Source organism: Aethalodelphis obliquidens, unplaced genomic scaffold, assembly GCF_003676395.1.
Source record: "Aethalodelphis obliquidens isolate GAN/ISIS:26980383/991018 unplaced genomic scaffold, ASM367639v1 scaffold44, whole genome shotgun sequence".
NCBI lineage: Eukaryota > Metazoa > Chordata > Mammalia > Artiodactyla > Delphinidae > Aethalodelphis > Aethalodelphis obliquidens.
Genome location: NW_020837988.1, coordinates 1,638,129 through 1,664,324, shown reverse-complemented (window position 1 = coordinate 1,664,324; position 26,196 = coordinate 1,638,129). Strand labels below are relative to the sequence as shown.

The 26,196-nt window shown below is 53.3% G+C and overlaps 1 protein-coding gene across 1 annotated transcript in view; it reads left to right on the top strand.

Annotated features, from left to right (window-relative positions):
• Positions 1-23,705, top strand: part of RGS9 (regulator of G protein signaling 9) — a 42,038-nt gene extending 18,333 nt beyond the window's left edge. Inside the window, exons 8-16 of the mRNA XM_027080466.1 lie at positions 143-205; positions 8,975-9,004; positions 9,734-9,795; positions 11,664-11,777; positions 15,011-15,126; positions 18,529-18,616; positions 19,090-19,228; positions 20,827-20,912; positions 23,391-23,705. Of these exons, the coding sequence (XP_026936267.1) occupies positions 143-205; positions 8,975-9,004; positions 9,734-9,795; positions 11,664-11,777; positions 15,011-15,126; positions 18,529-18,616; positions 19,090-19,228; positions 20,827-20,912; positions 23,391-23,565 (873 nt within the window). The 3' untranslated portion in view covers positions 23,566-23,705. The remainder of the gene's footprint in view (positions 1-142; positions 206-8,974; positions 9,005-9,733; positions 9,796-11,663; positions 11,778-15,010; positions 15,127-18,528; positions 18,617-19,089; positions 19,229-20,826; positions 20,913-23,390) is intronic.
• The last annotated feature ends 2,491 nt before the right edge of the window (positions 23,706-26,196 follow it).

Genomic DNA, 26,196 nt, shown 5'->3' with positions numbered 1-26,196 from the left:
CTGTAGCTCCCCACAGGCTGGGCCACGCCCCTCAGCTTGGCCTCACGATCGGCGGCTTGACCAAGGTCCAGAGTTAGTCAGAAACCGGAGACTCTCCCAGCAGCGGTTCTTATGTCGTTTTTCTTTTTGTTTCCCCACTCAGCCGGGAATGAACGACGTGCTGGACTATGGCCTGGACCGAGTGACCGACCCAAGTGAAGTTCAGGTAAAACAGGTAGGTCTCTGCTGCGTACGCTGGGCGGGGCCTAGGTCAGGGTCTCAGGCTGGGAGGGTGTCCACATGTCTGTTGTCTGTTTGTGTCTGTGGGGCACTGGTACCTCCCCTTTGAGACTGCCAAAGAGGGGAGGCCTATGGGCCGTGTGGTATCAGAGCAGGGAGGCCATGGCAGGGGTTCTGGTCAAGAGAGACTGGAGTCGGCAGTGTGCAGGTCAGAGCCAATGGGATCTAGACGGCTGGCTTTCAGACTTTTCTGAGTCACTTCCCCCTTTGAAAACCCGATGAAAGTTATGAACCCATTTCACCCAGGGGTGTGCAGACAGGCATTTCAAACACAATTTCTGCCAGTCCCCCCTCCCCCGCCCCGAAGTCTATAGGCCCCAGGCTCACAACCCTTGAATCAACTTTGGGTTTAAACCTTAATCCGTGTGACAGGACCTGGACTGTCCCACTTTCTTTTGCATCTCGTTGGGTGGGATCTTTGCAAAGATTCTCCTGTGCTTTTTATTTTAAAAGGACCCTTTCCCCCCAGTAGGCCACCATTGATGATGGATGGCTGATTTCCTAAGATGGGTTTTTATTTAAAGAAAGCTGGTGCAGAAGCTGCTGAAAGAGTGGGCATCCCGGTTAGGGTTTCCCAACCATAGCACTGTTACTCGGGGCCAGACCGTGCTCTGGGGGCTGTCCTGTGCATTGTGGAGTGTTCAGCAGCATCTCTGGCCTGAACCCCCTGGAAGCCAGTAGCTCCAAGCCTTTCCCTGCCTGCCCCTCCGTCCCAACTATCAAAACTGTCTCCAGACTTTGTCCGGTGCCCCCCGGCGGGGCTGAGAACCACAGATGCCAGTAAACCAGCCTCAGCCCACGTAAACTGGCGGTAGGTGGTTTCCTTGCTTTCTGTCTACCGTTGTCTTTGGGCAGCAAGGGGTCAGGGGCTTTGTTAGCCTAGTGTGTCATCCGTGAGCCAGTGCCTGAAGCCCTGGGCGGGAGCCGGGGGGGTGAGCCCGGAAAGGAGGAGGAAGGACGTCGAGGGGCAAGAGGAGGGCGCAGGCCAAAGCTGGCCCGGAGGCTCTGACTCGTGTGTGCTGCCCACCGGGACCTGGAACTCAGGATGGCTTTGGGGACTCCCCCAGTGTGTGGGCTGGAGGCCCCGGTTTCGGCTGGAGTCCACCTGGAGGGGACGTCGCGTCCCCAGAGGGCATCCCCCGGGGCCGTTGCTGGGACCCTCATCCGTAATTCAGAGTCACCCTTCCTTTGATGCACGCTTGGCACTGTCAGCCTTCAGTGGCCTTTCCTACGTTCCTCTCGTCAGATAACAGATCATTGCCAGGGCCTTGTCAGGCTCGGTTACCAAGGAAACAGAGTCATCAAGGAAAATACTGAACCCGGCTGGAAGATTTGCAGTTATTATGAATCAGGCAGCTGTGGAAACCTCTGTGGTGTGGCGGGGGGGAGGGTGGAGGGGGAAGGCCCATCGCTCGCTCGGACCAGGCGCTGCTGTGTGTGTGTGTCTCTGTGTATATGTGTGTGTATGTGTATCTGTGTGTACATGTGTGTGTCTGTGTCTCTGTGTGTGTCTGTGTGTGCACGTGCGTATGTGTGTATATGTATGTGTCTGTGTATGTGTTTGTATGTGTCTGTGTGTGTGTATGTGTCTCTTTGTGTGTCTATGTGTGTGTGTATGTATGTGTGTGTGTGTCTGTGTGTGTATGTATGTATGTGTATGCGTCTGTGTACATGTGTGTATGTGTGCGCATCTGTGTGTATGTGTCTGTGTGTGTCTGTGTGTATGTGTGTCTGTGTGTGCATGTCTGTGTGTGCACGTCTGTGTGTGTACGTATGTATATGTGTATGCGTCTGTGTACGTGTGTGTATGTGTCTGTGCGCGTCTGTGTGTGTATTTGTGTGTATATGTATGTGTCTGTGTGTATGTGTCTGTGTGTGCACGTCTGTGTGTGTACGTATATGCGTCTGTGTACGTGTGTGTCTGTGTGTGCGCGTCTGCGTGTGTATGTGCGTTGTATGCATGTGTCTGTGTGTGCGCCTGTGCACGTGTGTGCGTGCACGTGTGCATGGGGCGGGATCTCTAGCTTCAGCCCTGGCAGGACAGTGCAGATGCTGAGTGAGCTGCTTCCTCTCGGGCACTATCTGGGGTGCCTTCGCAGGAGGGCGCCAGGCCCCGCCGCTGAGGAAGTGTATCCAGGCTCCCTGGCGGGCAGGCTCGGGGCCGAGATGCTCTCAGCCCGGAGTCCGCGCAGGGGCGGGGGGTGAGGCTGCGGCCGCGGCACTGTGTGTCCGGGGCGCTGTCACTGCCGTTTACTCTCTGCCTCTGTGTCTCTCTCCCACCAGCTCTCTCTCTCCTGTCTGCACTCTGGCTGCCCTGGTGCATTAAGAAGAACAAAGAACCGTGATCCTCGTGCGCACGGGGCCCCTCCGTCCTCCCCTCGGCCAGCGCGGGTCACAGCCAGCTGTTAGGGGCTGGGCTTTACCTGTGTGACCTTCGCCACAGTGGGACCCAGTGCCCCCTGTTTATCTGGCCTGAGAGGAGAGGGTCCGGAGGACGGGGCGTGTGTCCAGGAGGCCTTGGGGGCGCAGAGGCGTTGGATGCTGCCTCGTTCAGAGAAGACCTCGGTGCCGGTTTGAAGAGATGACCCATTTCCGAGAATTTGTAAATTCGTGAAAAGATCTTTTTTCCTTAAACAGGGGAAAATGATCCAAGAGCCGCAAACACCATCGAGCACAGGAAGGAGGCTGTGGGGTTGGCAGGTGTCCACGACCCTGGGTGACCCGCTTCCTCAAGCTGATGGCCACTGGCCGCTGGGGCACCCAGCCCTGGGAGGAGCCAGCCAGAGTCAGGGTGACACACAGGGAGCATGTCCTCTCTCAGTCCTGATGCCTGGAGGTGGGGGGCCACCTTCCCGTTATCTCAGAGGATTTGGCCCTGCAGGGAGGGGCTGAGTGGTGGCCGGGCCCCAGCCTGCTGTGGGCAGCAGTGCCCGGGGCCGGCCCTCCCTCCCCGACCCTGACAGGGTCACCAGGGTCGTTTTGTGACGAGGGCCAGTGCCGTGTGCTCAAGGGAGCTCTGACACCAGAGTGACTACAGCTCCGCCACCCCCTGGAGCTGTGACCTTGGACAAGCTCTTGAGCTCAAGGTCTCAGTTTCCTCATCTATAAAATGGGAATAAGAGTAGTTCCTTCTTCAGGGGCCTCAGCGAGGTCATTTATGTGAAGTGTCTAGAACGGGATCCGACGTGTACACTGCAGCTTTCACTGTCATTACAACTGTGTCCCTGCTGCCAGAGAGCGTTTATGGGGTCTGGAGGCCCTCGACCCTGCTTGGGGGACTGTCCCTCGCCAGTTTCCTTCTTGTCCTTGTCTCTTCTCATCCTGCTGCCCTGGCTGGGGGTGGGGGGAGGCAGGCGCACGCCAGTGTCCACACCCCTGCCTGGTGCGCCCAGTGGCTGCGGAGAACAGCACTGTTTACACCGGCGGCCACACCGCGTTTGGGCGAAGGACAGAAGTGTGGCTGCGCAGTATTAAGTACTGTGCTCTGCAGAGCCCCCGCCTGGAGCCCTCCGTGAGCAATAACCCCTCCCGCCATGTATTCCCCCAGCTGGGGACACACGGCTGTCTTCCTGGGGCTCCTGCGTGACCGGTGGTGGCAGGGGCAGGGCTGAGGCTTGCCCACAGCTCCCTGTGTGCCGGCCACGGGGCCGGCCGCTTCCCCCCTGGTCGGGGCTCTGTGCAGGTTCAGCAGCTCACGAGGTAGAAGTTTTAGCATCTCTGCTCCACAGTTGAGACAGGCCGAGGGACCAGGCAACGCATCCGAGTCACACGTCTCGGAGACGGTGAAGCTGGGGTTTGCGCCCCAGCGGACGGGCCCCTGAGCCCACTCCGTGTCCTGCTGACGGGCCCTGATGTCCGTCACGCAGCTTCTAGAAGCTTTGCTGGATTTTATTACCTTCTCCCAGCAGCTTGGGAAGTGAGGCTTATATAAGTTCCCTTTTTCAGAGGACAAAACGGAAACAGACAGATTGAGCCGTTTGCCCAGGCTGGGCCAGCCCGGGGGACATTTAGGTCCTCCGGGTACCACCTCTGCTCCCCGACCGCACCCTTCGATCCTGCACCCAGGGCCCCTTTCAGGAGCAGACGGCCTGTGCTCAGGCCCCCAGCTCCACGCTCAGCAGGCCCGCACCTGCCTTGATGTTCTGCCAGCTTAGAATTCTTACTACTTTTTCGGACCAGGGGCCGGGCGCTTTCATCTTGCCTTGGGCCCTGGAAGCTGTGTGGTCATTCCCCCCGGCCTGATCGGGAAGGACATGGCAGGACAGACCTCGTTCGGAGGCTCACAGCCTCGGATTCTCGGCTCCTTGGCCGGCCGGCTGCCCTCATCTCTTTCCTGTGTCTGCTTTGCGTTAATGGCCTCCGTTCCCGGATTTCCTGGTTTCTGGCCTTTGACCCGTTATCTGCTCTCCAGGCCTGTGTTCCCCGGTTCCCTGTGGTTCTCCCCGCCTTGTGTTTCACTCTATGGCTTGCTGGGCTCTCAGCCCTGTTTGCACAGATTCCCGCCTGGCTGCCTGACCCCAGGGTCCCTGTCCAGCCCTGTTTGGGGCTCCCGCGCCTCTGTCCACTGTCACCCCAGGGTCTCCCAGGGCACGGCCTTGAGCCCTCCTGCCCTGTGACAGTCGTCTGCAGCCTGCATCTGGGTTTCAGGGCCGGCAAGCTGGCTGCAGAGCTGTGTAAACAAGATCTGGATGCGTCCCTATGTGAGCAGCTCTGCGAGTGAAAAGTCTGAAGTCAGAACCCCGAGACTGCAGAGTATTTGACAGTCCCTTAGGCGAGTGTTCCTGCTGTAGCGACACATGTCACTGGGATGAAGGATAAAGAAGTGAGTTCATCCCAGGTGGACCAGCTGCCGAGAAAGCCAGGGTTGTGCGTCCTTCCACGTGCCTTCCACGTGCCTTCCACGGCGCGACCAATGTTTACTTCTTCTTTTACCATGAGGTGGCTTTCTTTGAATCGCTTAGAAGTGTGTGTGTGTGTGTGTGTATTTTTTTTTTTTTTTTTGCGGTACGTGGACCTTTCACTGCTGTGGTCTCTCCCGTTGCCGAGCACAGGCTCCGGACGTGCAGGCTCAGCGGCCATGGCTCACGGGCCCAGCCGCTCCGCGGCATGTGGGATCTTCCCGGACCGGGGCACGAACCCGCGTCCCCTGCATTGGCAGGCGGACTCCCAACCACTGCGCCACCAGGGAAGCCCGTGTATTTTTTAATAACTGCACGTTAATGTTTCTTATGGCCTTTGGCTAGGTGATAATCGTATTGAAAGTAGGTTGTGAGGTTTAGCAAGTAAGATACAGGATGCCCAGTTAAATTTAAATTTCACATAAGCAGCGAATAACTTTTGTTGGCGTGAATATGTCCCCAGTATTGCCTGGGCATCCTGTATTTTATCTCGTAATTGGGGCTAATGCCATACCCTGAATCTTCTCAGCAGCAGTATCTGAACCCTGATCAGTAGCCAGGGTACGTTGAGTCCCCGCCTTATGCCAGTCACTTTAGGATTCTGTCATTTGATCCCCCCTTTTCTCTTCCCTTTTACGAATGAGAAAACAGAGGCTTTGAGATGCCAAATATGTCATCCAAAGTCAGGTCACCGATTAGTGACAGAACAGGGATTTTGACCTCTCTGACCCCAAAGTCGATACTCTTTCTTATAACAACTCCCACCCCATCAAATTCTCTCTCCGTCTTTCAGAAAAGTCCGGAACCCTCTCCCTCACTTCCCGGATACACGTGCACTTCTAAAAGCACAGAGATACCCTGTATGTCAATCCACAGGAGGCAGATCCTATGTACAGCTTTTTTTTTTTTTTTTTTTTTTGTTTTTTTTTTGTTGCACTTGGTCTTTAGTTGCGGCAGGTGGGCTCCTTAGTCATGGCTCGCGGGCTCCTTAGTTGTAGCATGCAAACTCTTAGTTGAGGCATGCATGTGGGATCTAGTTCCCTGACCAGGGATCGAACCCAGGCCCCCTTCATTGGGAGTGCGGAGTCTTAACCACCACACTACCAGGGAAGTCCCTGGACGGCTGTTTTTAGAAATGCTGAAATCCACACGGACAATCCAGGGTGGAGGTGGGCAAACTCTTAGACTCAATCAAATCCACTGCAGTCTGATTCCCAGGAGATAGCTGGTAATTTGGGGACTCAGGAAAACCCACAGCAAACCACACCTTCGACACAGAGCCCTAAAGGGACAGCAAAGTCCAGAAGGGAATTAAAATATAAAGATTTTAAAACCCTGAAGCCTGAGATAATGACCCCAGAAATAAAGGTATTAAGCTGAAGTCAGACCACACTGAGTAGACTAGAAATGGGTGTGCTGGCGACCGGTTTGCAAGGACAGCTCCCCGGGGAGCCCAGAGACCATCGGACAGGCTGAGAGTCTGCCTGTCTTGTCTGTGTTCGTCCACGCAGGGTCCCCGAGGCCAGAGGCCAGTGGCCCACAGGACGGCTCATCCTGGGGCCTGGGCGCTTCAAAGGAGGGTGTTTATGGTGGTACCTGCTTTATAGTACAGTCGCCGTCTTTATACCAGCGCTCGTGTTTCCGGACTCCAGCTTCACGGAAGTATCATTGGCACAAAACACATGTAGGTTTCAGGTGTACAGTGTGTGACTGGATGCATGTAGATATTGCAGGATGGTTACCGCCAATAAGGTGAGGTAACACCTCCACCCCCTGACGTAATTGCGATTTTTGTGGTGATAACGGTTAAGCGCTACTTTCTGACCAACTCACAAGTATCGTTAATTATAGTCACCGTGCTGTGCTTTAGGTCCCCAGATCTTATTTCCCTTCTAGCTGGGAGTGTGTTTTACCATCACTAGTGTTAATTGCAGAGTGTCTTCTGTGTGTGTGCTTCCTCTTGTGATTGGGGCCCTGGCACTCTGTTTTGTTTTAATTTTAAACTAAATGGCCAGACAGAGAAGACATTTCATTCAGCTTCAGGGCAAGGAGGAAGGCATTGGTGAAGACAGCAGATCATTTTCTGTCTTTCCTGGATCACTCCTCGGCTTTGCAAAGGGCAGATCTGGGTTTGAATCCTGCCTCAGCCGGTTACTGACCAGGAGATCTCAGGGCCTTGGTTTCCTCAGCTGAAAATCAGAAAAATAAAACCTTTCTCCCTCAAACTCTGTAAGGGCTCAGAGAGGTGTAAATTGCTTTGTACTATTGTTTGGTGGTTATTGTTACACAAAAGTCCAGCTCCCCTACTCTGACCCCAGGGTTCTTTTCTACCTGAAACATGTGTCTTCTAAAACAGCCCTATGTTAGGGCTGTTAGAGAATTGGAACAGATAATCAGTGTGATTGCCAAAATATTTGGGGAGTGTTCTCAATTTTTTAAGTGGAAAATTATTCTGTTAACCTTAAAATACATCTCCATTTTTCTAGGCCTCCAAGCACACTGCAGTCATCATTTGTTTGACATTTAATGAGCATCTACTCTGTGCCATACATTATGCTCAGGAAGATGAACATGGTTTTCCTGCTCTTAATGGTGCTTAATGGGTGATACATAGATTAAACAAAGAGTCACACAAACAAATATCGAATTATACTTGTGATCAGTGCTATGAAGAAGGAAGTTTGGGAAGGGGTGGCAGATTAGAGAGGCCTACCTGAGCATTACCTTTCTGAGTTAACTCTCCCTACCCCACCCAGGCAGAAGGATTTCCTGCGAAAAGCAAGCCCATAAAAACAATCTAATGATGCAAAATGAAACCCAGCGTGGATTAGAAAGGAGAGACTTGCACATGACGTTCCAGCTCAGACCTTCCTTCATTCCTCGTTAATGGGCTCTGGTCCAGTACTTACTTTACTAACTGGCTAAGGGAGATCGTGTCCTCCTTGGACTTCTGACTCTATTTCAAGCGCAAACCTGGCTGCACTCAGCAGCACGGGTTTTAGCAGCCAGCAATTAGATGCTCAGCTTGAAGTGTAAGAGTCAGCTCCAGGCAGCCCCTGGACCAGACCTAGGAAAACTGAATTGGCATCACCCACCGTGCCCAGCCTCCAAGATTTGTGTGGGGCAGACAAGTGGTACCGGGGAAGCATGTCAGATGGTAGGAGAGTTTAGTAGGAGACAGGTCTGAATGGTTTCCAGGAGCTTCCAAGACCCTAAACGTGGCGCCCCTCTTGGAGCCTTCCTTCCTCGGGTATGACTCGAAAAGTCCAGAGAGGGGACGCAAACTTGCTTCAGCGGCTTCCGAGAGGACAGGGCCCGGTGTGAGCTCTTCCATGTCACAGCTCAGCTCTTGGACTCAGCTTGCAGCGGAGGCTTCTCTTGAGTCTTTTAATTGTGTGCTTTGTTTTTGACAGCGTGGCTTTCCCCCCGCAACATATGGTATTGGTCAAGTCGCTAGTTTCTCCCCCCCGCCCCCCGTTCCATTTCAGACGTTCTGTAGGCGCTACGCTGGGTTGGGAGCAATCCCGAGTCTTGAATTCATCTTGGCTTTTAGGAGAGTGGGATGAAGTTACAGTGGTAAAGCATCCCCTTCCCTCAGCACATCTCTTAGCCGGTCTTATTCTCTAGAAGTTGTGTAGAATAGGGTGGAAGGGCTGGTGATGGGGAAATTCTATCCTTTAAGTCAAAAGAGACGGGCAGTTTCCTCTTGGGGAAGGGTTTTTGTTTTTCAAATGGGTAATTGGACTGTAATGATTTCATGACATCTGTTTAATGGTTTTTGCTTCTTTCTTTTACAGAAACAAACAGTGGTTTCTGTCAGAAAAGAGGTAATTAGTCTCCCAGTTTCAAGGGAATCTGATTTTTAATCCTCTTACAAATCATATGTACTTTGGCTTCATGCTCTGCACTCAGTGATGAAATGAAAACCATGTGTAACGTTCAAACAGCTGTTTCCCAATTAACGGACGGCACAGAAGCCAAAGCATCTCATGTAAGATCTGGCTGAGGCTGACGCTGAGGGTCAGGGTGCGAGATGCCCTCCGACGGCACAGAACTGGGGGGCGTGGAGCGGATGCCTCCACCCTGGTCCCTGCTGCTACAGTGACAGGGCCGCTCAGCATCTGTCCAGGGTGACAAGCGACCTGTGTTGGCAAATCTTGTATCCGGGGTGCAAGACAGAGAGCCCTGGGAAGGGTTGGCCGTGAGGTTAGTTAGATCTGCTTCTGTGAGTCAGAGGCATTTGGGGGAAAAGCTAAGCTTCTGTGTCTATCCCATGTCTCACTTTAACGCACCTTAGAACTTTTTTTTTTCCCAGTTGGTGCCTTTTCCGAAACTAACACACGATGAGATGAGTGAAGGAGGCTCCTCATTTGGAGTTGGGGGCCGCCCGTCTGCTGCAGACCTGAGCCCTGCTGGTCCTGGGGTGGCCGGCTTGAGGGAACGGAATGGGGTGCTTTGATGGGGACATGGCTCCTGGTCTGGAGCCATACATACGTGTCGGCATTGGCGACACCCCCGTGGGGCAGTTGGACATCTAACAACTGTTTCTCTTCCAGATCATGTATTACCAACAGGCCTTACTGAGGTCCACGGTGAAGTCTTCCGTGTCCCTTGGCGGGTACGTCCCTGCTTTGCTGGTCTTGGTGGGGTTTGCACAATAGTTAGGAGGGGGACTGCTTCAAGGCGAACTTGGCGAGTCATAGGTTGACGTAAGAGCCTGAAGGACTCACGGGGACAAAAGCAGTCTCTTGGGGGTTTAGTTCCTGGTTCTTCGCTCAGTGCCAGTCTTCAGGTCTCGGGCTAGGCAAAATCAGGGCTGGCTGAGGCTCTAGACCAGCCTGTCTGTGTGGATGGGAAAGTGGGAAGAGTCAGAAGTTCACCGGCTGGATTCTGTGTTCAGTGTACTGATAAGTATCCGTTGTTAATGTTTGAGTTAAAATCCCATTGGGAGAAACTGGAAATTTATGTTTGATCCTTGAACGTTCAGGCTACTTGGATCCAGTCTCCCAGAGGGCATTATTTGGAAGACACGAAAAGGTTTAGTGCCCCCCAAATGTAAGCAGTTACCCTTTCAAAATGTGGAATCCCTTGGAGGCGCACCTTTCTAGCTCTGCAATTTTTCTGCACACTTGAAAATGGACTTGGATGATTTCTGGGGACACACGACATGACTAGTCATTTATTCTGCCCACAGTTACCGATCGGGGTGGGAGATACTGTGTTTTGTCCAGTGCCTTTCTTCCAGTGCGGTTAGGTTAGGCTCTTGTCAAAATCTCCAAATATCTTTTGACATCCTCCCAAACCCGTAGTTTGCAAAACTACCACCTGCCCGAAAATACGTGCCCTGACCTCACCCACCTTTTGCAGTGACTTCTGTCTGCGGCAGCTGAGTCACAGATGGGTCTGCACGCGGGTACTCCGTGGGCGCTCACTTTGATTCTAATGATGCTTATTGTTCTGTGATAAAGCCAGACCCATCTGCTCTGATGTTCCAGAAACCCAGTTTCATGGAACCAAATAGAAAGTCCATTAGAGGCGGTTCAGAGGCTACACTGGAGACTTCCTAGGCCCACTTTCCAATTTTTGTTTGTCTCAGAGCCTCATTACCATAATTTTGACATCATTATAGTGTTTGGACCTGTGGATGCATTTTTTCCCCTTCCCTTCAGCTGCTCCACTGTAAAGGTCTGATAAGAATAAGAAGGTCGTGGGGGAAATGGAGCCCAGGGGCTTGAGTTCCGCACGGAACTGTAAACTGAGAGCTCTGGTGTGTCTCTCGGGCATGGTCCTGCTCTATCAAACTCTCATGGCTGTGGGCAGACTTTGTGGCAGGTGCCTTACGTGTATACTACGGATGCAATCCCCACCTGTAGGGTGAAGGCATGCCAGGTTTTTTCCAAACTGCCAGATACTAGGACACGTGTTGACTCAGAAGGTCTAACCCGACCAGGAGGAATTAGCTCTTGCCCACGTTTGTCTCAGTGAGACCACCGCTGTGAATACTGGGTCTGAGTTCCCAAATGCAGGCATTATTTGACCAAGGGTGGACCCCAGGGTGGCACGACAGAATCTCACCGAGTCCGTGGCGACCTTGTGCTTCCAAGATGGTGCCAAGACACCTGTTTGAACACGTGCAAAGAGTCAGCTTTGCATTTTGAAAACTCATGATCAGATGTAAAGAGGCTGTATTTTAATGAACTACGTACGGAGAAGTCACAAAGAACTGGTTTGGGAGACGACGTTTCACTTTACAACTAGAATAGGACAGGTCTTGGTGAGGTTTCATTTCACAACTAGAATAGGACAGATCTTGTTTAACACCTGCCAATCCCGAGGGCTGTTAGAGCGTTTTTCTAAGAAGACAGTAACAAGTATGTAACTAAATCCGTCAAGTTGAAGGAGGGCAGGCTGGTCGATCAACCTGACTGTTGATTTGGTCTCTGGGGTGTTGAACTTCTAGGGAATCGCTTTCCGTTTGCTTTTCAGGATCGTCAAGTACAGTGAGCAGTTTTCGTCCAACGACGCCATCATGTCGGGCTGCCTTCCTAGCAATCCTTGGGTCACGGATGACACCCAGTTCTGGGATTTAAATGCCAAACTGTATGTATTTGAGATATCGGGGTCCTTTTAAAAGTAACTTTTTGAGTTAGAATTCACACACCGTATAATTCACCCACTTGAAGTGTACAATCCAGCGGTTTTTACTCTATTCATAGACTTGTACAGCCATCACCACAATTTTAAAATATTTTCATCACCCACATAGGAAACCCCCTGCCCTTTAGCTCTTACCCTCCAAATCCCCTCCCCCCAAACCCTCCAGTCCTAGGCAACCGCTAAACCTCTGTCTCTACAGTTTGCTATTGTGGACATTCCCATCAACGGAGTCACACAATCTGTGGTCTTTTGTGATTAGCTTTTTTCACTTAGCATAATGCCTTCCAAGTTTATCCATGCTGAAGCAGGTATTCATACTCAATCCCGAGTTACGGCTGAAAAATATTAATGTACCTGCACACACCACATCTCGTTTATCCATCCATCAGCTGATGGACGTTTGGCTTGTCTCTGCCATTTAGCGATTGGGAATAATGCTGCTGTGAACATTCGTGTGATAGTTTTTATGTGGACATATGTTTTGCATTTCTCTGGAGTATGGAACTGCTGGGTCAAGTGGTAACTCTGCTTTAACAATACATAGATCGTTTTTTTTGTGGTACGCGGGCCTCTCACTGTTGTGGCCTCTCCCGCTGCGGAGCACAGGCTCCGGACGTGCAGGCTCAGCGGCCATGGCTCACGGGCCCAGCCGCTCCGCGGCATGTGGGATCTTCCTGGACCGGGGCACGAACCCGCGTCCCCTGCATCGGCAGGCGGACTCTCAACCACTGCGCCACCAGGGAAGCCCATAGAGCGTTTTTGAAAAGAAAACAATCATCTTCGTGGCTTTGCAGTTTTGACTTCTGACTAGAGTAAAAATAAGTTCCTGGAAGGCAGAGCCCTGAAGCTGCCTCGGGGATTGCACCACTCACTCCTCTGCTGTTTATGGAATTTGAACAGTTGTTGCTGCTACCTGTGCCTGCATAAATCTGTCGTCTGGAAGAGGGGGCAGAGGCCAAGATGCAGGGGGGAAAAGCCCAAGCTAACATAGGGGGCAAGAAGAGGGGGACAGCTCAGGGAAAGCTGGAGCAGGAGGGGCAGAAGGGGCTGGAAGGAGCATGTGGGGTGGGGGGGGGGGCTGGAAGAACAGAGAGCGTCAGGTGCATGCCACAGCGGGGTCAACGCCGAGGCCATCACCACCTAAGGCATGAGGAACACCCAGGTGGCACAGACCTGGCCAGGTGAGCGGGCGTAGCTGCGGAGGCCTTTCACCCCTCCACGTAGCCTGCTATGGGCAGCGGACAGGTGAAGGAGGGCGCTCACCTGGAGTCGGGGGCCAACCGCAGAGCCCAAGACTCTAGAACCATCTTCTGGGGAGTCTTCCGGGGCCTCTAGTTATTAGGACGGTTTTCTGGAGCTTGTGTCTCTCGCGCAGTTATCAGAGGGAGAGGCAGGCTGCACCTCCCTGTGCACAAGGACGTGCAGAAGTCGGCTCTTGTGGGGGAAAAGGCAGGGCCCCCTGGCCAGGACAGGGACCGTCCTGAGAGGGTTTGGGAAGGAGGCGTGGGTGCTGCCGGATGCTACGTGCAATATGGAAGCTTGAGGTAGAGATTTGCTGGTGAAGAAAAGAGGTGATGCTTATGTAGGAGCCCTTGCTCAGAGGGTACTGGGCGGATGCCAGATGAACCCCACCCCCCAAAAGCGGGCGGCCTTCTTCTTAATGGTTTAGATTTTAGAACGATATCAACATTACCTGGGAAGCTTAAAAAAAAACAAAAACAGGGACTTTCCTGGTGGTCCAGTGGTAAAGACTCCACGCTTCCAGTGCTGGGGACGCGGGTTCAAACCTTGGTCTGGGAACTAAGATCCCACATTGCCGCGCAGTGCGGCCAAACAAACAAAACATAGCAGACGGAAACCCAGTACCCAGCCCTTATCTCCAAAGCCTCTGGTTAATTGGCTGGCTTACCTCCTGAGCCCCAGTAGCCCACTGATTTCAGTGAGCAGCGAGGGTTCACAAGACCGGCTCGGAGCGTCCGCTCCCAGGGTTGGCCATGGGCCGGCCGCATCAACGCCCTCCAGGCGCTCGTGGGAGATGCAAGCTCTGGGGCCGCACCCGAGCCTGAGTCAGGAAGTTGGGGGATGGCGCCCAGCAGCCCGTGTTTTAATGAGTCTCCCAGGGGGTTCTGCTGTCCGCTGAACTTGGCACACCCGTTTGATGCCGGGCCCTGCTTCTTACTGTGTGGGCCCAGGCAAGGGTTTACCCTCTCTGAGCCTCCGTCGTCTTGGAAGTGCTATCCGGCTGGCCGTGTTCCCTTAGGGACCCAGCGATGGGTGTGTGTGTAAAGCACAGTGCGTCACAGATGGTGACTCCGTAAGTGGTAGCTGTTATTCCGGGATCCTTATTGTTTCCACGCTGACGTTGGGGACGCGTAAGCTCGCCTGACCGACTCGAGATCCCACAGACATCACTTGTACCCAGTCACGGTTTCAGCTGTTGCACCAGTGGGCAACGTGGTGTCTGGGACTTGGGAACCTCTGTTTCCCAGGGACTGTGTTGGGTTACGGAGAATTCCATAAGGAATAGGAGAAAAGCCAACAGTTTTCTGGATTTTCTAGACCGTGAGACCCACCCCATGCTAGCTGGGCTCGCGTGTCCTTCCTGAGATCAAAGCGTGTTCAGAATGAGCGGCAGTGGAGTGGGCCTGGCGTCGTAGGGGAGGCTCTGGGAGAGGGTGCACGGCCGGCAGGGCCTGTGGGGTGTCTGCCTGGGGGCACGGGGCCTGAAGCAGGGCAGGAAGGGTCACCAGATGTTCCCGTGGGAAAGGGGTGTGGAGGGGGTGGCAGTGGCCGCAGCACCCATCACCGGGGCCGTTCTGGGATTCTCTCTGGTCTGGTGTGGCAGGCTGGCCCCCTGGTCTCCACAGGCCTTCGAGGAGGCGTGCATGTCCCTCTGCCCTGAAGGGTTAGCGTGAGGCTCTCTGCTGGGGGCCTCCTTCCCCCCGCTGGGGAGGCCAAATCCTGAGACGAGGCCCAGGGGACGTGTCTGAGGCTGCGTTTTCCAAGCAAGGGGTTACTCGGCTTGTTTGTGCGGGTACGGAGGAGGGGAGGGTTGGGTCGTGCCCTGGGCCGGGGGGCTCGCGCAGGTTAGCAGGGGCTGAAGCCCCCTCACCGCACGCAGGCCCCCTGGCTGCGGCCTGAGTATCCGGAGCATTTACAAACTGTGGTCCTTGCAGGGTGGAATTCCCAACCAGGATGCGGGTGGAACGATGGGCTTTCAACTTCAGCGAGCTGATCCGAGACCCCAAGGGTCGACAGAGCTTCCAGTACTTTCTCAAGAAAGAATTCAGTGGTGGGTCTCTGAGTTTCTTAAATAAAACATTTGCTTTTAGAAATACTCCTGAATGTCCAGCCTGGGGCTCCGAGGTTGCTCGGCAGGTGTTTGCATAGCTCTGCTTGGGCCGACTCCATCCTGGACCCCGTCTCTCCATTGGCTCCCGGGGGCCCCGCAGTCGGGGGAATCGCTTTGCTCACAGAATCCACGTGGACACGACTCAGGTTTCCAAGGCTCCACCCCCTCTGGCTGCCCTCACTGGCTCGCCCTGATACCTGGGTCTCCCACCCCCGAGCTCCCGGGTCTGCTGCCGCCATGTACCTGGTTTTCTTCAGCTCAGGGCTCCTCTGCTGTGGCCTCCCATGCAGTTCACCTGGATCCCATCCCCAGAGGTTCCTTTTTAATTGGTTTGGGACGGAATCTCTGAAGTCTTGAAAACTCCCCAGGCGATTCTGACATGCGGCCATGATCGAGAGCCACTGTCTCAGCTCCTGGTCTGCTTCCTTGGAGGATTTGAGTGGAATGGATGGGGCCACATTTTATACCCCAGCCGTCCGGAGGCCCCTGCAGCCTCGTAGATACACTGCAGTGGGAGACACCTGGGAAAAGCAAAGGCCAGAACGGGACCAGCTTCCCTATAGGCGGAGCGTTCCATGGGCTTCACCACCTTCCCTGAAAAGTTTACTTTTATGGGGTTCCTTTATTTCTCTCCAAGTCCCCAGTCGTGGGGAGCATCGCATTTGAGCCTTGACACGGCCTGGCTCCCCAGGACCCACTGGCCTGTGAGAGTGCACCTGAAAGTACCCCACGGGACTTGCCATGAGCCTGTTCGACTGCCGGATGCACACATCACATGCTAAGATGGATTCTTGAACATCGCTTTTTTCTGATTAAGCCTAACTGCCGCGAGGTGATAAAGCCCAGAACAGTTGGATGGGAAAGGGAGCTGCTTTTAGAACAGGCCGGAAGCAACTGGTGAATAAGTGGATCCGCCGCCATCTAGTGGTCGGCTAACAAACTACACTCTGAGCTTATCCCACCCAGGCGTTACTTAGTGTTGGTAAGAATCCATCCCCAAGATTTCCCTGCGTTATTAAAAGAGCGCTATTGGTGATCTCGGGATGAGATTCCCGACGCTTCCGGTACGAACAGAACACGTAAATAATCAGTTCATTTAATTAAAATTTAAAAAATTGAGATATGCTTCACATGCTATGAATTCACAGACCGTATCATTCACATGCCCTTTTAAAGTGTGCCGTTCAGTGCTGTGTCGTAGAGTCATGGAGTTGCGCAACGATCACCGCTATATAATTCTAGAACCTTTTCACCACCTCAAAAAGAAACCCCTGACCCATAGAAGTCACTCCCTATTTCTCTGTCTTCCTCTGCTCCCAACTCCCCAGCACACCCCCAGCCCTAGGCAACCACTAATTTAGTTTCTATTTTCATGGACTTGCCTGTTCTGGACATTTCCTATGAATGGAATCATACCATATGTGGCTTTCTGTCCTCTTTCACTTAGCGTAGTATTTTCAAAGTCCGTCCACGTTGGAGCATGTAACGATGCTTCATTCCTTTTCATGACCAAATAATATTCCATTCTGTGAAGATACCACATTTTGTTTATCTACTTCTCAGGTGGTGGACATTTGGGTTGTTTCAACTTTTTGGCTATTATGGGTAGTACTGCTATGAACATTCATGTACACATTTTTCTGTGCTCATTTAATTTTTTTTTTTTACCCTGGTAAAATGTTCATAACGTAAGACTTACCATTTTAACCATTCTAAGTGTAGAGTTCAGTGACGTTAACATCATTGTGCACCTGTCACCACCATCGGTCTCCGGAACTTTTTTATCTTCCCAAACCGAAACTCTACCCCCATTAAACACTAACTCCCCACTCCTCCACTCCCCGCCAGCTCTTGGGAACCATTCTACTTTCTGTTTCTATGAACTTGACGACTCTGGGAGCCACATATAAATGGAATCAGACTGTAATCGTCCTTTTGTGTCTGGCTTGTTTCAGGGTGCACGCTCTCTTCAAGGTTCATCCACATTGTAGCTATGTCAGAACTTCCTTCCTTTTTAAGGCTGAATAATACTCATTGTATGTATGTACCACATTTTGTTTATCCATTCATCTGCTGATGAACGTGTGGGTTGTTTCCGCCTTTTGACTAGTGTGAATAATTGCTCATTTAATTTTACCCTTCAGCAATTAACCATCTTGCCGTGGGCAAGGTGGTCTACAGGGCACTTGCTGTAAGACCAATGGCTGTCACTTAAGAGCACTGCTGGCCTGTTTACTCATGCTTGTGACCTCGGTCCCAGGAGCACCCTGAATTTCATGCTGAAGAGGAAGGATCTCTATGGAGTTATGGGACAGAGGTCAACTAGCTTAGGATCGTGCAAACTTTTCCAGTCTAAAATACCTGGGAGCCTTCCAGAGAATACTGGGAATGGAGAGGAGGGGATGGTCTGGTCCATTTCCGCCCACCATGGCATTCTGTGATTCACCTCCCCCCTGCCCCACATGCACACACAGGCACACACACACATGCACACATGCGAATACACAGACACGTGTGCATGTACAATGTACACACACACACATGCACACATAAGCTCTTGCTCTCCCACTGGACTGACCCCGTTTATTTTCTCAGGCGAAAACTGGCCACCTGGGATGGCGCACCGAGGCGTTCCCACTACTGGGGGCTGGGAGAATCCCCCTTCCAGTTAGAGAAGGTGGAAGGAAACGGGGTGGGGCAGAAGCTGGCTTTCCTCCTGGGCCCAGAGGCGCAGACTCTCCGGCTCAGGTGACCAGGCCTTCCTGAGAGCCAGCCCGTCAGCATCGCTGCTTCGGCAGCGTCTCCGTGAGGGTCTCTGGCTGGAATACGCCCCGCGAGGAGCCCTAAGAGACGGGCTCTCTGTGCACAAAGGAGGTGGGAGTCACGTGCGTCATCGACCAGGCGCAAAGTCACCAGGACCCTTCACGGAGAAAACCTACAGAGCAGAGACGCATGCGTCCCAGCCTAATCAGATGTCACTTGTCCAAGCAAGGCGTGCGACCTCCTGGATGAAGAGGAACGAGACCGCCTCTGGTGGTTCATCTGAGCTCTGACTTGTGTGTCCCGGGGGAAAGTGCAGGTTCCCGGCAGACACGTGGGCTGCACACACAGGGCATGTGCCCCCCTGGAGCACGTAGGTGTGCTCACTGGGTTAACAAGCCTCTCGGGGCCCTGGACAGAGGACGTGTGGTCTCGCCCCCGCCGTAGTCGCTGCTCCAGGATGGGATGTACTCCAGCTGACTCGTTTCTCTTCTTTCCTCCCTTCCCCTCCCATCTGGACTCCTGTCCGGCTGTCCCTGTGGACCCTCCCCCCTCCCCCCCCCCCCCCCACCCCCCGCACAGGGGAGAATCTGGGATTCTGGGAAGCCTGTGAGGATCTGAAGTACGGAGATCAGTCCAAGGTCAAGGAGAAAGCGGAGGAGATTTACAAGTGAGGATGAGCCAGATTGGTGGGGAGGTCTCCCCCCGGCACCCCAGCTGCCCCCCCCCCCGCGGTTACGCTTGAGGTCGGAGACTGGATAGAGGCCCCCCACGCCTCGCGTCCCCATCAGTCACCTCACCTCGCGCTGTGGACACCTCACCCCTGCTCCGGGAGGCTGCAGGTCCTGGGAGAAAGCTGGGGGAGGGTCAGCCCACCCACTTTTTGCTCTCTCTCTGCCAGAGGTTGGGAATTCCAAAGTCAAACACAAGTTCACATTCCCGATGCTGGCAGGGCTGTTTTCTTGCTTCTAGGAAATGTTGCTTGATGGCCTGTTCAAATGCTTTAGTGTCTCCTAAAAAGACCGCTTCCACCCCGGGGGACCCAACCCACGACTGTCAACCCCTCGCTCCCAAGCAGCTGTGAACTTTTCATTCACTAACCTGGTCTGGCTACTTTTGCTGACATCTTCCTCCCCGTCTCAGGCTGTTCCTGGCCCCAGGGGCGAGGCGGTGGATAAACATAGACGGCAAAACCATGGACATCACAGTCAAGGGGCTGAAGCATCCCCACCGCTACGTGCTGGACGCCGCGCAGACCCACATCTACATGCTCATGAAGAAGGTAGGCGCGGCCGTGGTGAGGGTGCACGGAGGCCTGGAAGCGCTGCCCTCCCCAGGTACCGGGAGGGTTCTTTAGATGTGGGGAAAAGGGAGAGAATGCGTGGTTACTGCTTTGCGGTGTTAGATGCAGGGCTGTCAGCTGTCTCTCCCTCCTGCCCACTGGGCTGGCCCCTCCTTGTGCTCCTGGGCCTTCTGGCCAGGGAGGGCTGCCTGCAGAGGCTGTGTGCCCTGTTTTTTTTTTTTTAATCTATTTTTAAAAATTTATTTATTATTTTTGGCTGTGTTGGGTCTTTGTTACTGCGTGCAGGCTTTCTCTAGTTGCTGCGAGCGGGGGCTACTCTTCATTGCGGTGCGCGGGCTTCTCATTGCGGTGGCTTCTCTGTTGCAGAGCACGGGCTCTAGGCACGTGGGCTCAGTAGTTGTGGCACGTGGGCTCAGTAGTTGTGGCTCGTGGGCTCCAGAACGCAGGCTCAGTAGTTGTGGCGCACGGATTTAGTTGCTCCGCGGCATGTGGGGTCTTCCCGGACCAGGGCTCGAACATGTGTCCCCTGCATTGGCAGGTGGACTCCCAACCACTGTGCCACCAGGGGAGCCCCTGCGTGCCTTCTTAAGGCTTCTCACTCTGCAGTCGTCGCATAGACCGTCATGACATAGTGGCTGCACCAATGTACATTCCCCCCACCGTGTAGGAGGGTTCCCTTTTCTCCACGCCCTCTCCAGCATTTGTTATCTGTAGACTTTTTGAGGATGGCCATTCTGACCGGTGTGAGGTGATACCTCACGGTGGTCCTGATTTGCATTCTCTAATGATTAGCGACGTGGAGCAGCTTTTCATGTCCCTGTCGGCCATCTGTGTGTCTTCTTTGGAGAAATGTCTGTTTAGGTCTTCTGTCCACAGTTCTCATGACCTTGACTGCTACTACTTAGTCTTTAGAATGGTACCGTTTCAATACATTTTTTAAAATTCTCAATTGGTCGTTGAGAACTTCTCCTAGATGTTTCTGTGGGCTTTGTCCCTTGGATGTTACGACTAGAGTTTGCAGTCGGCTTGCGGGGAGCAGGCGTTCAGGAAGCGGCTTCCCTGAACCTGCCGAGGGTCCCAGCAAACAGCCACACAAGAGGAGTCTGAGCCTGGGGCTGTTTTAGGTTGAGCTGGGTTTGGTATCCTCTTGCCTTTCTACTGAAATTCGGGGGAGAAGGGCTTGTGAGTGGGCTTCGAAGTGGAGGTAGCGGGTGGGCAAGGTTGGAAGCAAGCGTCTGCTGTTTCGTGCGTACTTCGCTGGAGAGCCCTCGAGATTCTTTGGGGGCGGCTGTGGACCAGGGTTCTCTAGCGTGAGGGGCGGCAGCACGTCCCACTCCCCGGGGCTCCGAGAAGGTGCATTTCTAGCAAGTGGCCAGGGAAATGGACGCTGCCGGCATGGGGACCACACGTGAGCACCGTGGCTTGAGACACGCATCTGCATGCCTTGCACACAAGGATACAAATCCTCTTCACTTTGCAATCTCACTGCCGAGGGGAGGCTGGGGAAATGGCCAGTGGATTCGTTTGATGTGACACTTTCCCTCTCATGATAACTGCTTTTCTCTTGTTCCCGCTAGGACTCTTACGCCCGCTACTTGAAATCCCCAGTCTATAAGGAAATGCTGGCCAGAGCAGTTGAACCTCAGGAAGCGACCAAGAGAAGGCAAGTGGAAGGGGCTGCAGCCACTCATGGCCTGCTGCTTTGTTCACAGGGAAAGGAGGGTCTCTTTCAGCCACACGGCTGTTATCAAGATATTTGCTGGATGAAAATATTGGGGACTGGGAAGTGTTTCTCACCATGCGCTGAAATCATGCTGGCAAGATGCAGACAGTAATTACTGCCAGTAACTTCTGTTTCCCTAACACTGGTTTCAGAGAGTTTTGATTATGAGCTGGGATAATGACCTTTATTACAGATGGAAGCATCTCATTGGCTTTCTAATTGCTACGCTTCTCCGCCTCCAAACTGATGTGTAGGAATTAACTTAGCTGCATCCTGGTAATGTCCTTTGTAATGGCCTAAGACCGTGGAGAGGAGAGCAGATTGCACCCCAGGAAAAATACAGACTCTTAGGGAAAATGTACAGGGAAACGCTAAGTATTCTTGCTGAGCCGGGGGACGGCCTTCTTTATTCATTCTCACCTTCCTCGTTGGAGATATGGAGCCTATCCCATCTGGCAGAGCCCTTGGGCAAAGGATGAAATGTTCTGAGGGGCAGTTTGAGCTCCTTTTTTTAGGGAAAAAGAAAACTCAACAGGGACTGAAGATTCAAAAGAGTATCCAAACGGCAGCTTGAATAAAGACGCAGGACTTTGGCGGAGGTTTTCCCAGCGCCAGCGCATGTCCTGTCCGCCCCTCCCCCGGCCCCCCCTTAGTAGATGTTCCCCGCCCTGTTTGCCAGCTCAGCCCACGCTGGGCTCTTTTTCCAGAGTCTCCAGTCAATTCAAAAGAGGGGTGGTTGGACCAGAGCCTTTGTCAAAGGAGCTTAAAAAAAAAACCAACTTGGTTTCATTCTTGAGGATAATGGCCCTGTTATGAAAAGGAGAGAAAGGAGGTCTTTGTGGTGCTATTCTTCTAGGTTCACGGGGTAAGGAAGGGAGTTCAGTGTCCCTGGGGACTTGAAAGTTTTTCTTTAAGCCACAAGAAAGGGTCATAATAGCTCCAGAAGTTCTGCCAGGAAGTAGTGGGGAAGGGAGGAGAGCTTCGCATGTCTCTCTCCAGATGCTTTTTAAGTTGGGAAGGGAGGAGAGCTTCGCATGTCTCTCTCCAGATGTTTTTTAAGTTGGCACAGACCTGAGAAATCAGCTGAGATCTTTTGTGGGGCATCCGGGTGCTCGGCTGGGGCGGCACTAGACCACAGGTGCAGTGCTCGGCTGTGAGGTCGGGTACCGCTGTCCGGTGATGCTGTCACCGCTACCGCGAGTGAGAACACCCCCGTGGGACGTGGGAAGCCCGGCCTGGAACTCTGTGGGGATGGCAGGGCGGGTATGAGTTTGCCCCGTGACTCTCAGGCGTGAGACAGCGCACAAAACTTAATTTTTCCAAAACAAGTTAAATGGAGCTCCAGGCAGGCAGGGCTGGTGGGAGCCCTGACTTACGGGTAGGGGAGCCCTCTTCCTCCCTAGAGTGGATGCTAGAGTTCCAGGGGCTTACGTGGTCCTGAAATTTGGGGAGGTCCTAGGTTTTAAGTCTCCCCTTGCTGCTGAAATGCTCATTTTCCAAGCCTGCTTTCCATCGCCTGCCTCACTCAGAGCTTTGTCGTGGCTCCCGAGGTCGTGGTGGAGAGTTTGGGGTCGGGGATCCACGATTGGCTTTTGTTGAAGGGGCTGCCGGCTCGCGCATGCGCACAGTGCTTTGGAGGAAGGGTCCGCCGGGTCTGGTGCAGGCGCACATCGCACGCCTGCTCATCAGCCCTCTTCAGGACCCGTCCCCTTGCTCTGCCCGTGCAGGCTCGCTCTTCGATGGCCCCGCTCTTTCCTTCCTTTTTAGAACCTTGGCTTTTGTGGGTTTTTTTGTTTGTTTGTTTGTTTTTTTGCGGTACGCGGGCCTCTCACTGTTGTGGCCTCTCCCGTTGCGGAGCACAGGCTCTGGACGCGCAGGCTCAGCGGCCATGGCTCACGGGCCGAGCCGCTTCGCGGCACGTGGGACCCTCCCGGACCGGGGCACGAACCCGTGTCCCCCGCATCGGCAGGCGGACTCTCAACCACCGCGCCACCAGGGAAGCCCCAGAACCTTGGCTTTTGAAAACAAGCGTTCCAATTCTCCCTGGGGGCCAGAGTCCCTGGGTTTCCAGTATCCAGACCCTCCTTGTCCGCTTCTTTCTGGAAGGGCCTCCAGGAAGATAAGATGCCTCGTTGATTTCTGAACCTCATGAACGGTAGTCTGTACTTGGCACCATCTGAGTCTTCCTGGCCGCGTCTAAGCCTGAGATATGATGGCAGCTGGTCCTCAGTCTGGTCCCATCCTCCCAGCGGGGAGAAAAGAGCCACGGCTGGATGTGCCTCTGAGGGCCCCCCGTGAGGTTCCCCGCGGGGATAAGGGGCCGATCCGGAGTCCGGCCTCACCTCCCGCCAGGTGTGCCAGTGTCGCTTCGGGGAGCGCGTGGCCCTCCACCAGCCACTGTTCTCTCCTCCCTTTCAGCTCGAGCCTCCGGTTCATGCGGCGTACCCTGCGCTCCAGCCCAAGCCCCGTCATCCTCAGGCAGCTGGAAGAAGAAGCCAAGGCTCGGGAAGCGGCCAACACGGTGGACATCACCCAGGTCATGAGCAAACTGGATCGCAGGAGCCAACTCAGAAAAGAGCTGCCTCCCAAATAAATGCACAGTTACTTATTTATTCCTGGGGGTGGGGGAGAGTCTAGAGGGTTCTGCGCCCCATTCAGGGGGCGGTGGGCCAGTCGGGGTCACCCCCGATTCCTCGGACCCCTGTCTTGGGCTTCCTCCTATCCCTCCAGATCGCCAAGGGGCCGGGCGGGCACGGGAGAGGCGGGGAGAGGGGGGCTGCACCTGACTCCGTTGCTGTGACATCGCCTGTCTTACCCTCCGGAGTCCTTGGGGGTGAGAACCAGAGAGAAAAGCTGCTTCGTGAACCGCCATTGGCGAGAAGGGCGTGGTTAACTACCCCCAGGGCGTCGTTCCGCATGTTTGTTTCCAGTAGCGTCCAGAAGCTCCTCCTCCTGTCTCTCCAATTTAGACTCTGCCTCTAAAGCAACGGGGACGGGGCGCCCCAACCAGGGGCTGGCTGCAGGGCTCCGCTGTAGATGCCCTTTCCTGGGGCCCCTCTGTCACACCTGCCTGGAGAAACTCTGCTGAGACATTTCTTTTGAGCTTGTTCTTAGTCCTAAGTTTTGAGGGTTGGCGGGCTCTCTCCTTCGCTTTTGCCTCCCCATCCCCCTTTTACATGATGCCAGGGGAATTAGTAGCTTGTAGGAATGAAGGCCTTAGGCCAGAGGCCTCCAGAGAAGTCCAGGTAAAATGGAGCATCTTTTTGGTTAAAGGACGAAGGGGCCGATGTCTTCATTCATGGGAGGAGGGATGGTTAGAGGCCTGTGACATTTTCAAAATGAGTCAGGGTCAAAGATAGTACTCTTTGGGATATTACCTAGATGTTGGTGTTTCCCTCCTCCATAGCTTTAGGTTAGGCCAGCCTGGGGTCAGGGGTGGGGGGTGGGGTGGTCAGGATAGTTCCAGCTCTGACCTTGGAGGCCTAAAGGTAATTCCTGAAGTTGGGTTTGCTCCTGTACACCTGTGTAAGAATGCAAAAGAGATAAAGCAAGTGGATGAGCAGGTACCGACCTTCTACATCAAAAAGACTCACTCAGCAAATTAACTGAGCACCTATTATGTGCCAGGCATTGGTGAATAAAATAGACATGTTCCCTGCCTCATGGAGCTTATAGTCCAGGACTGACACAAAAATAAGGAAGCCAAGTGTATCAGGTAGCTGCTGCTGTGTAACAAGCAAACACACAACTGGAGTGGTATAGAAGAATAAGTGTTCATGGCTTATGCATATGGGGTCATCTTTGTGGTTCTGTTGATCTTGGTGGGGTTCCTTCCCACGCCTGGTGAGGGTTGATCTGTGGCAGCCTAGGCCGGGATGAGTTGAAGGATTCTGCTCACATGTTTCTTATCCTTCAACAGCCTGGCCTGGGCATGATCCTATGAGGATGGCAAAATTGCAAGGGAGTCGGTGGAAGCACGTAAGATTCTTGAGATGAAGGCCTGGAACTGGTGCCTCATCTTAATAACCAAAGCGAGTCACAAATCCAGCCTAGAATCAAGGGCTGGGGAAATCGATTCTACCTCTTCAGTGAGAGAAATTTCAAAGCCTCCTGGCAAAAGACAGGGAGATGTGGAGGGCTGAAGAACTGAGGCCATCCTTGTAATCGGCAACTCAAACAAAAATCTGATAAAACCCATAGAATGTGCTTTAATGCATACAGTGCCGTAGTAGGGAGGATGCGGCGTGTGTGGACTCAGGGGGACTCTCTGAGGTGGCGGCGGATAAGCAGAGGATGAAAAAGATTTGGCCATAGAAGGAGTGCAGGTGAGGCAGGAAGAACTTTCCAGGCAGAGGGAGCTGCATGAGCAAAGGCCCAGAGGTGGGAAATGGCTCAGACTGAAAGGCCAGATGAAAGGAGCCTGGTAGACAAAGGGGCAGTGGTACAAGATGAGGTCCAAGAGGTGGGCAGGCAGGCCATCGCGGGCTTTCCAGGCCATTGTAAGAGGTTTGAGGCTCTTGGTTTCACGTTAGCAAAGGGATTCTATTACTCTCCCCGTCTTCCCCAGTCATAGACTAGTTTACACTCTGGAAGAGCAACTACAGAGATACTTTGTTCATCTCTCTTTTGAAGAATGCTGGAGTCCTCCAACTCAGGGGGAGCGCCTCAAGCAGAAATTTCAGGTGATGAACCATTGTAAACTGAGTGACATGAGGGAAGGGACCGTATCTCACTCACTATTTGGAACCTGATGCTTTATACCTAGTGAATTCTGCATAAACATATTACATGGATGGATGGATGGATGGATGGGTGGATGGTGGGTGGAAAGAGCCCTGGGTTGGACAAGGCCTCTTAGGCTCTTGTCCTCATTCTGTCGCTAGCCGTGTGGTCTTGAGCAAGTCACTTCACCTCTCTGCTTCATAATTTTTGAAATGAGGAGTTGGGACCAGATCCATGTTTCTCAAACCAGAGTCAGTGAATTCCAGGAGCATACCCAGCCTGGGCCATCAATTTTACTTGAAGATTTGCAATGGGAGGGAAGTTAGATAGTTTTTAAAATTTCACATTAAAATAATCATGAATATATTACGAATTAGACTGCAAGCTGTACATGAATTTTTAAGATAAAAGCTGAGACGTCAAAGATATCTCATGCCTGGCTGTGGCGGACTCAGGCTTTTGCCCTCAGACTCCTGGGAGAGCATGGTTGCCCAGTTCTCCT